Source organism: Ovis canadensis, chromosome 5 (genome assembly GCF_042477335.2).
Source record: "Ovis canadensis isolate MfBH-ARS-UI-01 breed Bighorn chromosome 5, ARS-UI_OviCan_v2, whole genome shotgun sequence".
Classification (NCBI taxonomy): Eukaryota; Metazoa; Chordata; class Mammalia; order Artiodactyla; family Bovidae; genus Ovis; species Ovis canadensis.
The window spans coordinates 58,845,155-58,857,240 of NC_091249.1; the positions used below are offsets into that span (position 1 = coordinate 58,845,155).

Below are 12,086 nucleotides of genomic sequence, written 5' to 3' on the forward strand. Positions count from 1 at the left end.
AAGTCTACTTGCAAGAAAAAAGTCACCTTGCCTAGAAAGGAAGTCTGAATGTTGTACCTTACTGTAAAGTCTTAGAAGAGGAAATAAAATTGCTATTTAAATGTTAATGAACTTTGGCATGACTTGCTGTATGAATCAGCGAGTTTCAAAATTAAAATTACTTTTGAATCTTCAGGTCAAAAAGCAAAGGCCTCCAATTCGATTTGATTACTTTGAACACTTATACCTAATTAACCTTTAAAAAAAAATCCCTTACAATTTACACCTGGAATATGATGAAATGTGAAATGAAATACCGTAATAAACATTAATCGGTTCAGCTACCTGAGGTTTAGCTTCAACAAAGGACAATGAAGTCTGTCCTCTCAGGTAATCTTCACAAAAACTGGAGGAGAAGAACTGTCAGTCCCACCCCTCCAAAGCTGCCACTGAAACCCTGACTGTCCTCAGATCCCGGCCTTGCCGCGTTCACGACGGCGGGGATTTCCGTATCGGTGACACACGCCACTTCCGGCCGACGGAGAGAGTCAGTGACGTGGCAGGAGAGGCCGAGCACGGTCCTTCGGGCCGGGACACCCGGAGCTGTCAGGTGGCTTCAGGGCAGCCCCGCGGGAGAGAAGAGCTCACCGACCGCAGCTGCCGCTGCGAGGCCGGAGCCGGAAGTGCCACGTGTCCCGATTGCGCCTGCGCGCACAGCGGCTGACAGGCAGTTCCGGCCGGGGCCTCCCTCGGTCCCTCTCCGCTTGGCTGCTGCTTCCCATCCCGGCGTTCTCGGCCCCAGCGGCCCGACACCCGAGCCTCGCCCCCCAGGCCGAGCTCTGACCGCCTGCGGACTGGGGAGAATGCGGCGCCATGCGTAGGGCTCCTTGCGCCGCCCTCTCTCTATCCGGCTTCCAGTCCTAAGTCGGTAGCCCCCTCCCTGGCTTCCAGCCGTCGTTTTTCAACTCTCGGCTTGGGGCTGTCGCAGACCCCGGCCAGACCCCTATAAACGTCGTCGTCATGTCCCAGCCCGGGATACCTGCCTCTGGCGGCGCCTCCACCGGCCTCCAGGCCCAGAACGGGGCCGCCTCTGCCTCGGGGTCTCCCTACACGAACGGTAAGTGCCTTTGGGTGTTGAGAGTTAGGGAAGGCGAAGTTTGGGCCCCGGCCCGAGTTAACCTTTGGTTGTTGCCTGCGTCTGAGGGGACAGTAGGCGAGAGTGACTTCCCTGCCAGGGTCAGTAGCGCCTGGAACTGGGAGGCTGAGCCACAGGGACCGAGACTCGTCTTAGTGTTTCATATTTATTTATTTAGTCTTTTGTTCAGCACACAGTTGCTGAGCACTTGCTGTATATAACGCCCTGGGTATACATGGGTAAAGAACACAGACTCCCGTCTGTATCTCAGAACTCGCATGCAAGGCTCATGGGATCTGTTTATGTGCCCTTTCCCTCCGCGCCACCTCACCCGCGTCTTCTGGAGAGCAAGGTTTGGGGTCTGATTCATTTCGGTCCCGTCAGGCCTGCATTAGGGTGAGGGTCGTACTCAGTGTGAATCTGCGGAGATGAATGGAGGATTATGCTTTGCCTCTTTAGGGCCTGCTCCTCTCTCCTCGAACCTTCCCCGAATTGTACCCAGGCCACCTGTTCAGTTTTTCAACTTTAGAACGGGAGGCTCTCCTGTTTGATTTCCAGAGGTCATTACATCACTTGGAAAGTGGTTGGACACAAAGTCTCTGAACCTCTGACCAGAGTGTACATGTGGCACTATAATTTGTCATTCGGTGTGAAGATGTCTTCTAATTTTATACTCTTTCTAGGATTCTTTAAATTGTCCTATGTTGTGATTTGCTAAGTTCTTTATGATTATAAAGAACTTATAATAAAGACAGATGTTCTCCCAACAGTTTTCCAGGTTACCAGTTTACTTATAAATCTTTAGTTCTTGGAAACAAAACTAGTAGAATAATATTAAAATGCTTCAGTTTGCCATTGAAATCTAAGATTGCTGTGAAATTCGAGAAAATAGCCACGGACTAAAATAGCTAATTTACATTGTTTTTAGAGACTACTGTTTTCTTTACAAAGAAGGCCCCAAAAAACTTTAAAAAATGTCTCTGAGTAGGCAGGTATGTAGGCAGTAGCAAGACTAAATGAGAGTAAGCACTGAAATGGTATTAAATTGAATCAGTTGTTTTTTCTCAAACTTATGGTAACAGATTATGTAAACTATTTTTTTTTTATTCTAGGCTATTTAGTTACATTTTCACTGAGGATGAAATTATTTTAAGACATTTACTTTAAGGCCAAAACTCTTAAGCATGATGCCATATGACTGTGTTTTTTTCTTTAAGTTGCACTTTTACACGAGCTTTAAATGGTAAATCCTGCAAATATGCTTGCAAACTTATATGTAAGTATAGTTTTGATAATTTTGAAATGGTAAAGCAGTTTAGCCATTGTGTGTGCTGTACTGCAGATGTTGTCACTGTGTTGATTTGATCCAGTCCAGCAGACCTTTGTTGCATGCTCCAGTTCTGTCCTTCGGATTATAAAAGAGAATAAAAAAGGAGTCCATGTACACAGCTTGCTTAGAGCCATAGGACTGCAAATATATACCACCACTTTCTAGAAAATAAGCTTCAAGTGTACAGCATTATAATTCAACGTCAGTATACACCACAAAGTGATCACCACCACAGGTCCAGTTACCATCCATCACTATACACTCGACCCCTTCACTCATTTCCCCAACCCCCTCCTTCTGGTAACCACTAATCTGATCTCTGTATTGGTGAGTTTTTGTTTTATTTTGTCTGTTCACTTAGTTTGTTTTTTTAGCTTCTAAATATGAGTGAAATTATATGGTATTTATCTATCTTTGTCTGCTTATTTCGCTTAGCATAGTACCTTCAAGTTCCATCCATGTTCTTGCAAGTGGCAGGATTTCATTCTTTTTTTTTTTCCCCTGAATATTTATTTATTTATTTTTCATTTTTTAAATTTTAATATCTTTAATTCTTACATGCGTTCCCAAACATGAACCCCCCGTCCCACCTCCCTCCCCATAACATCTCTCTGGGTCATCCCCATGCACCAGCCCCAAGCATGCTGTATCCTGCGTCAGACATAGACTGGCGATTCAGTTCTTACATGATAGTATACATGTTAGAATGTCATTCTCCCAAATCATCCAACCCTCTCCCTCTCCCTCTGAGTACAAAAGTCCGTTATACACTTCTGTGTCTCTTTCCCTGTCTTGCATATAGGGTTGTCATTGCCATCTTCCTAAATTCCATATATATGTGTTAGTATACTGTATTGGTGTTTTTCTTTCTGGCTTACTTCACTCTGTATAATCGGCTGCAGTTTCTATTTATGGCTGAATTATATTAATATTCCATTGTGTGTGTCTGTCTATCACATCTTTATCCATTCATCCATTGATGGACAAATAGGTTATTTCCATGTCTTGGCTGCTGTAAATAATGCTGTAGTCAGCATAGGGGTACATAGATCTTTCTGAGTTAGTGCTTTTGTATTCTTTGATAAATGTGTAAAAGTAGAATAGCTGGGTCATATGGTATACAACCTTGTTAAGGTATAACTTTGACGTTCTTTTTATAAACCCTATTTCTAAAGTTTTTTGTTAAAGTATTCTCAGTAAAATGTCCAATATCCTGTATTGGGTTCCGTTATTGTTCACATTGTTCACTCCACTAATAATAAAGAGAGTAGGGATGTGGTGGAGAATTGGAGGGAAGGATATTTCTCTAAAAGGTGAAAAAAAAGTTCAGTGCCGTATCTAATTTTTTTTTTGGTTAACTCTTTCTAGGCACTTATGCTGCTTAAATACTATTGAATTCTCATGCTTTAGGTTTAATGTAGCATGCTTAAATTACACATTACAGTTTAGTTGGGTCTTCCATTTTTAATTTTAAAGTTGATTGAGTAGTCAGCTCTTTGGTTTTTCTGTAACTTACTTTCGTGTTGTATAGTGTTACTATATTGCAGAATACCTCACACATCTGGACATTTCTTTCTGTGGTTGATTGTTACATTGCACTACAATCCAAAAATTGTCTGGAATGGTTTTTCTAAGTCTCTGTGTAGATTTGGGTGCACTCATTTCCTTTGCAGAAGTTGATAGTGAAACTGCAAGACTACTTAAACTGGCAGATTTTCATCTGATTACCATATAATAAAGACTAAAAGCAAATCATGACTCCCACTTGTAATTAGCTCCTTTGTTGACTATTTGAGTCAATTTGTCAAGGCAGTTAGAAACTGTAGTTTTATTAACATTATTTTTTGTAATATTTATGTAATACTCAGCTTTTCCTCTTATCGGTTAAGAGTGAGAAGAATATTCTACATTTTCTCTTCCATCCAGATTCATTCCCCTGTTACATTATAATTTTATAAAATAATATGTTTTCCCTCTAGACTGTAAGTCCTGTAAGGGCAAGAATATCTGTTTTTGCACATCATCTTCTCTCCAGCAGATTCACATGGTGTCTAACACATTTAAGAAATTACCGGTTTTATTGAGTGATTTTAGAATTGGGTATTTGCAGTTTAGGTCACTAAATATGTATTGACTTGTTCATTATAAGATTTGAGCTCGTTTTCAACTGTTTTCTTTCTGGTGAAATTTTCTGTGGATGTTTATATGTGTTGTTGTTCGGTCACCAAGTTGTGTCTGATATTGTCAGCTGAAACAGTAGAATGTGATGTATGGGTTAGTCATCAGTTTAAATGCTAGACTTGTGCTCATATCTCTATTTTAGGCATGGCAGAAATGTAAATCTCTTTTAGTTTCTATGAGGTAAACCATAATTACGATTGTGTATTTTTAATATAGGCAGTCTTTAAAAATATATTATTTATTTTTAGCTGCGCTGAGTCTTCCTTGATTTGTGTGGTGGGCTTTTCCTCTGTTTGTGGCTCTAGGGTGCGTGGGCTCAGGAGTTGTGGTGCAGGGGCTTAGTTGCTCCAAGGCATGTGGGGTCTTGCCAGATCAGGGATTGAACCGGTGTCCCCTGCATTGGCAGACATTCTTATCCACTGTGCAACCAGGGAAGGAAGTCCCATATGAAGTCTTTAGTGCTGAGACTAAAATTGGCATGTGATCTCTAACACTGATTGTTGTGTCTGAGTTCCTTTTAATGTTTTCAGTGGGCACAGTAACTTTGGAGTCCTATAAGACTGCACGTGTGCAGGCTTAGTCACTCAGTCATGTCCAAGGACTATAGCCTCTATGAAGTATAGCCTGCCAGGCTCCTCCGGCCATGGGATTCTCCAGGCAAGAATACTGGAGTGGGTAGCCATTTCCTTCACCAGGGGATCTTCCTGATCCAGGGATTCAACCCTCATCTCCTGCACTGCAGGCAAATTCTTTACTGTCTGAGCTACCAGGGGAGCCCATAAGACTTTGCATAGAACTTACTACATTGAGCTTCTGTTTGGAGTTTGCTGATAGGCTGGGAGTTCCTAAAGACATAAAATAGTAACAATAAGAAGTAGCATTCATCGTGTACTTACTCTATTCCTAGTCATTGTGCTAGGTTATATTATAAGCATCATTTCATTTAATCCTCATAACAGCCCTGTGATATGAGAACTGTTAGGTTTGCTGACCAGGAAACGAAGATGAATGGTCAAGCAATCATTCGAGGTTACACAGCTAATACGTTGTAGAACCTAGATTTAAACTTGGCAGTCTTATTTATTTATTCAGCTTGCCTGGTGGTTATGCCTGGATCAAGGAACAGAACCTTTTCTTTGGTTTCTTTGTGTAGGTTGATATATATAGTTAGATAAACACTTTCTGATATTTTTTGAAATTGCCACCCAGCATAGTTTCCTTTGGATTATAATTCATACATGACCAGACCCTCGCTTTTGTTAATTTTGAGTCCATTTCTTTGCTATTTCAGCATCACATCTCATGAATATCTTGTACATCTTGAAATTGCCAGTTCCCCCGCTTTGATTGTTAGCCTTTGCCCTTGCCCCTTTGGTTGCTTTTTTTAAAGCCGTTATATTTAGTCACTGATCCACAAGTTGTCCTCATGCAGTAGCATCCGTTTGTTGCACTTATAGTGTCAATTGGTCAGCTGTAAGTGATCAGAGTGTATTTTGATGAACCGGGAGAGGTGCTAAATCTTTTTTTTTTTTTTCCTCTCTATACTTGACTTGTCCTCCAAATATATTGTATTTAAAAGCACATACACAGAAGGAACTTTTCAAAAGTTAAGTAAAACATTGCCATCTAAAGCACAATGTTTTGAATATTTGGCTACTTTTCTGTAACTTTTATTTAATTTCATGTAGGACGCCATAACTAATGGAACCATATTCAAGAGAGCCTTGAATTAATTTGAACTGGTTTAGTCCATTGAATTCATGAATGGTAGGTAGAAAGTATAAACTGTCCGTGGCAAGTAGTAGTTCATTGTATATTACTGGGGCTTTCTGGTGGTTCACTGGTAAAGAACCTACCTGCCAGTGAAGGAGACACAGGTTCAATTCTTGGGTTGGAAGATCCTCTGGAGGAAGAAATGGCAACCAGTCCAGTATTCTTGCCTGGAAAATCCCATGGACAGAGGATACTGACAGGCTTCAGTCCATAAAGTCACAAAGAGTCAGGTATGACTGAGCAGCTGAGCACATGCATGTATTTACTGAATGGATTGGTGAATGAGTTGTTTAAGAATACAAGATCTCAAGTCTTTGTTTTACTTGGAATGTAGGGGGAAACCATTCTGAGAGTATCACTTTTATGTATCAGTGGATTCATAAAGTTCATAAAGTTTATTGTGAAGTAATATGAATAAATTCATAAAGTAATTCTGTGAGAATCACCAGTACATGTACAGTAGTAAAATTTAGACCATAAATTTTACTAGTTTAGGTTCTGGGATTCCATCAAGTATAAAATAGGAATTTATTAACGTAGAACCTAGGTTCTCTTTGTTTCTGAAGCTTCTGGTTGGGTGACTGAGAAGCAGTCACCTGCATTTATTTTAATCTCTCATTTGTTTCTTTAATATAATTTCTAATTTGGCTTCTACTTTATACATCCACCAAAACTGCCCTTAATAAGGCCACAAATAGTTTATTGGTTATTAAGTTACAAAAAATATTTTTCGTTCCTCTCTTCTAATTGCTTTCTTTTTCCTAAAATGTTGGTGATCTTTGGAGCTTTCTAACCTAGTTCCCCTCTTTTTCTTCCTTTCTAAACAAAACAAAACAATATGAGCTTTCTTGGTGGCCCAGTGGTCAAGAAACCACCTGCCAGTCAAGGAACATGGGCTCGATCCCTGGTCTGGGGAAGAGTCCACATGCCTCAGAGCAGCTGAGCCTGTATGCCGCAGCTACTGGGCCCGTGCTCTCAAGCCTGCGAGTTGCATCAAGAGAAGCCACTGCAACAAGAAGCCCAAGCATCGCAACGAGAGAAAACTTGTGTGCAGCAGTGAAGACCCAGTGCAGTAAAAATACATACATAATAAATAGCATTTTAAAAACTAACAGTAAACATGTATTATTTCACATGGTTTCTGCGGCTGGCTCTTCTCTTACTCTGTACATATTCCCTGCATGATATTATTAATTCTTGTGATATCAAATACTATATGCCAGTGATTTCCAAAGTTATATCATAAGCTGAAACCTATCTCTTTCACTGAAAATAGATGTCTTTCTAGTTCCGCTTGAACTTCTTGGTGACACTTAAAGTATATTTAAAATAATTCTTCATTCTCTGTTTTGTTATTCCTTGCCTTCCCCAGTTCTTTTCTCCCCCTTCTGTCCTAATATATGGCACTGTCATCTACCGAGTTGCACAGGTCCGTCCTGGGAGTCATTTTTGGTTCTTTCCCTTCTTCAATTCCACATCAGTTCCACAGATTTATTATGTCTCCATATTCAATTCCACGAATCCTATCAGTTCAGTTTCCTTTATCAGTTTTTTTAAGTAATGTGTCGGTGCTAAATATTTCTTTGCAACCTCAGTGTTAAATTAATTTTTATAAAGTGTTTATACAGATACAAAACTAGGTATAAACTCCATATGTTTTAGCTATTGTACCATTGTAAAACAAAAACAAATTAAGAACATTACAACAAAAGCAGTATAATTCAAACTTAATACATAATGCAATAGATTGTTTGACTAAAGCCAAAATTGATTGGCCTTCATATTTTTAACATGTTAGAACATCATTTGGGTGACTATTATAGTTATTGTTTTTCTCTCTTTTTTTTTAAGATGAAACTAGCTTCAGGTTGTTGGAGAAGAAAAATTTTTCCTCTGCCCTCTTAGTTTTAGTGCCTGTGAGCCTGTGAGTTAAACTGGCAAAAGACAGGGTAGCAAGAGAAAAGGCAGAATTTACTCACGCATTATGAGGGTTCATAAAAATATGCCTCGAGAATTTGGGACTTATATACCATCTTAATAGGGGAAGAGGAGAGAGAAAAGAGCAGTTATGGAAAATGATTTTTAGGAGAAATAAATGAGTTCTTAGTAGAATAAATGGGAGACTTGATCATTTTGTGACAACGTATGTTTAGGTGTGGGACAACTTAATTCTTTTGAGTTATTTTTGGAGGCTGCGCTTTTAGGCAGGTAAGTGCTTTTAGGCAGATTCTCATGCCCTCTACTCAAAATAATTTTTATGTCACAGTGGTATATTCTGGACCCCTTTAAAATCACTGATCCATTATTTTGATAGATTGTATAATTAATGACTTCAAAATAATATAATTAAAACTGTTTGGTGAAAACTTCATTACACATTTACTACTGCACTTCTAATAAACTATTGCAAGTTGATACATATGTAAAAAGACAATTTTTACATTATAAGTCACTATAAGTGGATCTATGATAATGACTACTACAAAGCAGGTTCATTCTTTTTTTTAGTATTCTTGTGTTTTTTGTTTTCTGTTTTTTATATACAATTTATTAATTTAGGCTGTGCTGGGTCTTTGTTGCTGCATGTGGGCTTTTCTTTAATTGCAACAAGTGGATTACCCACTGGTTGCAGGCTTCTCATTGTGGCGGCTTATCTTGTTGTGGAGCATGGGCTCTAGGGCGCGTGGGCTTCAGTAGCTGGGGCCTCCGGGCTCAGGCTCAGTGGCTGTGGTGTGTGGGCTTCATCGCTCCCAGGCATGTGGCATCAAACCTGTGTCACCTGCATTGGAAGGTGGACTCTTTACCACTGAGTCACCACTGAAGCCCAAAGCAGATTCTTTTGTGTTTGTCTTTCTACCTTATAGTCTTATGACTGCATATTCTTTTCATTTTCTTCATTGATATACTGTAAGACTTGCTTATTTTGTGCATTTTGATGATACTTGGCTTTCACTGACTGTACTTGGCTTAAAGACCTCTAGCATAATGGCCTGTGATGAAACAATAAATAAAAATATTAGAGTGAGCCATGAAATCTTGTGGCAGTACTAGGCTGTGAGATGTTGGTTTCTATCCAGATGACCCAAATTTGCTTATAATTGTACTTTTTACAAATGTTTTCATTGAAAGATCTCTGTATTCCCACTACTACTATTTGGTCAGTTATTTCTTACGTGGATTACTGCTGTAGACTCCAGTATCTTCCAATCTCTCCTGCAATCCCCAAGAGGTTTTTTTGATGTCCTAACCTCTTGCCTTGCTTCAGATGCTTGACGTAATCACTTGACTCTGCTGTGCCCCACTGATTTTTCAGAATGCTGTTTCATGGCCATGGGGTATTGCCCATGTTGCTCCTTTCTCTGCAGACGCCCTTGGCAGTCCTTTTCCTGTAACTCCTGTTGTCTCTTAAGATCTTACTCTCTGTTGTCCTCAGCTGGTTGTTCTCCTGTTCGGAGCATAGCTTCTTGAGGACACAGATGGATTGGACCTTGCTCACCTTGTGTGCTCAGAAGATTCTTCATAAAATCTGTCTTTTCAATTAGGCAATGAATGGTATGTTCCTAACCATTTGGAATAAAATATAGTGTTGACAATAAAATTATTCAATAGGCTAATATCTAAGAAAGAAACGGAAAAATTTATTCCAGTCAACCTGAGGATTATAACCCGGGAGATAGTCTTTTAGAAAGCTCTGAGGAATATTCCCCCGTCAGAAGTCAAAGTACAGTCATATACCTTTTTGAGACAAAGGATTGTACTTCAAATGACGTATTGACAGTTTACACAATCCAGATCTGCATGTACAGAGCTAGTAGTGAATCATCATGACTCTTTACAAGATTAATAAGGAAGGTTATCTCCTAAGTATGTGTGATTAATGCAGATATACATTACACACTTAAGGGAGGAGTCCCAGACAGACAGAAAAAATTTATACTTAAAATTTTCTTGTTTTGCCATAAAATAGGAATTTTATTTCATTAATTTCCCTTTAATCATTCATCTTTTGATAGAAAGCATTAGGTAATCAAATATTTGGTCCCTTGATGCTACAGTGATGGCTTACCTGCCCTGTTTATCATTTTCCTTGATGTTGGGGTCTTAATAGCCGGGTTCCTTCTTTCCTTTTAGGCAGTTATGCTGGTAAGATATCTGGCAAAGACCAATGGTTAATTTCAAGTTGTCTAGTAGGATATATGCCAGTTTCATCTTGTCACATTCATTGTGCATGTTCATTAATTCATAGAAAACTGTAGATGTGATCAGTAGTTTAAAAGTTTTAAGCCAGAGCCTCCTAAACCAATCCATTTTTCTGTTATTTCCCCTAAATTGGGAAGACGATTATTCAGAGTAGAAATCTGATTCTTCATGTGTCTTAAGATGAGTTGGGCTTCCCTGGTAGCTCAGCTGGTAAAGAATCCACCTGCAATGCAGGAGACCCTGGTTCAATTCCTGGGTCGGGAAGATCCACTGGAAAAGGGATAGGCTACCCACTCCAGTATTCTTGGACTTCCCTCATGGCTTAGCTGGTAAAGAATCTGCCTGCAATGTGGGAGACCTGGGTTCGATCCCTGGGTTGGGAAGATCCCCTGGAGAAGGGAACAGCTACCCATTCCAGTATTCTGGCCTGGAAATTCCATGGACTGTATAGTCCATGGGGTCACAAAGAGTCAGACTCGACTTTCAAGATGAATTATATCAGAAGACTGTTGAATATGATACACAACATTCAGTATGTATTACAGCACAATTTCCCCCTTGGGAAGCAATTAGAATCTCAAAGGTCATATTACAATTCTGTAGCACCACTTTTTCTCGTCATGTAGACTTTTGAATTGAGCAAGCTACTGGCTTTAATAAATATCATTCAATGCCTACTCAGTAAATTTTGTTAAAGCCTCTATGTAAGTAATGATATCTTATATTCCAACTGGGAAATAGCTAATTCTGTAGCTAAATGGTCATACCATTGGAAAACATTGAACCCAGCATGCTGGAATTGAAGGCAGATTGGCAGGGCCTGGTTCCAAGGCTGCCTGTAGATGACCTTGAGCCCACTGGAAACCAGTTGTGCATCTTCCTAACCAGCCCAGGGAGAGCCAAGGCCATAAACTTCTTCCATAAATCCACTGGGATCAGGAGCTACCCGATACTTAACATCTAGTAAAAAGGAGATGTTATATATTTTGTGGCCAGTTTCAGAGCAAGTGTCATAAATTGGCCAGGTAACAGGGTCCCATTTAGTAATATTGATGGTAGCTTGCATGGTACTCAAGTTTCTTCTAAAATAAAATTTCTAAGGGCCATCCGATTAGTGCTTTTAAAAGGAGAAATTCACAAAGGTAATCGAGGTGTACTGGACATTGGTAATTGGCCACAAACCCAACATACTGACTTTTGAAACTTGGCGTATGATTAAGCCCAAGAAAAAAATATTTGATTTGTAAGCAGAAGTGTGAGCAGTTGTCAGAGTAATTAGTGTACAAGTCTGGTCCAGCATTTTGGGTCAGCTCTCTACTTCAGATGTTTTCTTCTCATCCTGGTCTGGTAGGGCTGGCCTAAGTTAGTCAGAGCTGGGTGTCAGAAATAGGAGCTGCAGTCTGTTTAGGAGAGGTAGCCTGATATGGCGCCTCCCAGTGTGGCTGTAAAGAGTCCTTTATCTGATGTCTTTTCCAATATACATAATAT

General features: G+C 39.9%; 2 protein-coding genes across 5 annotated transcripts in view; one reads left to right on the forward strand and one right to left on the reverse strand.

Moving 5' to 3' along the window:
* Nucleotides 1–676, reverse strand: part of SAR1B (secretion associated Ras related GTPase 1B) — a 36,139-nt gene extending 35,463 nt beyond the window's left edge. Inside the window, exon 1 of the mRNA XM_069592074.1 lies at nt 325–676. The gene's annotated coding sequence lies outside the window, so the exon portion shown is untranslated. The remainder of the gene's footprint in view (nt 1–324) is intronic.
* SEC24A (SEC24 homolog A, COPII coat complex component) overlaps nt 517–12,086 on the forward strand; it is a 71,342-nt gene continuing 59,772 nt past the window's right edge. For 3 of the 4 annotated variants that reach the window (XM_069592069.1, XM_069592070.1, XM_069592073.1), the window contains exon 1: nt 517–1,096. In XM_069592069.1, coding sequence (XP_069448170.1) covers nt 1,000–1,096 — 97 coding nt within the window. In that variant the 5' untranslated portion in view covers nt 517–999. The remainder of the gene's footprint in view (nt 1,097–12,086) is intronic. The other variant, XM_069592072.1, reaches the window with a different exon arrangement.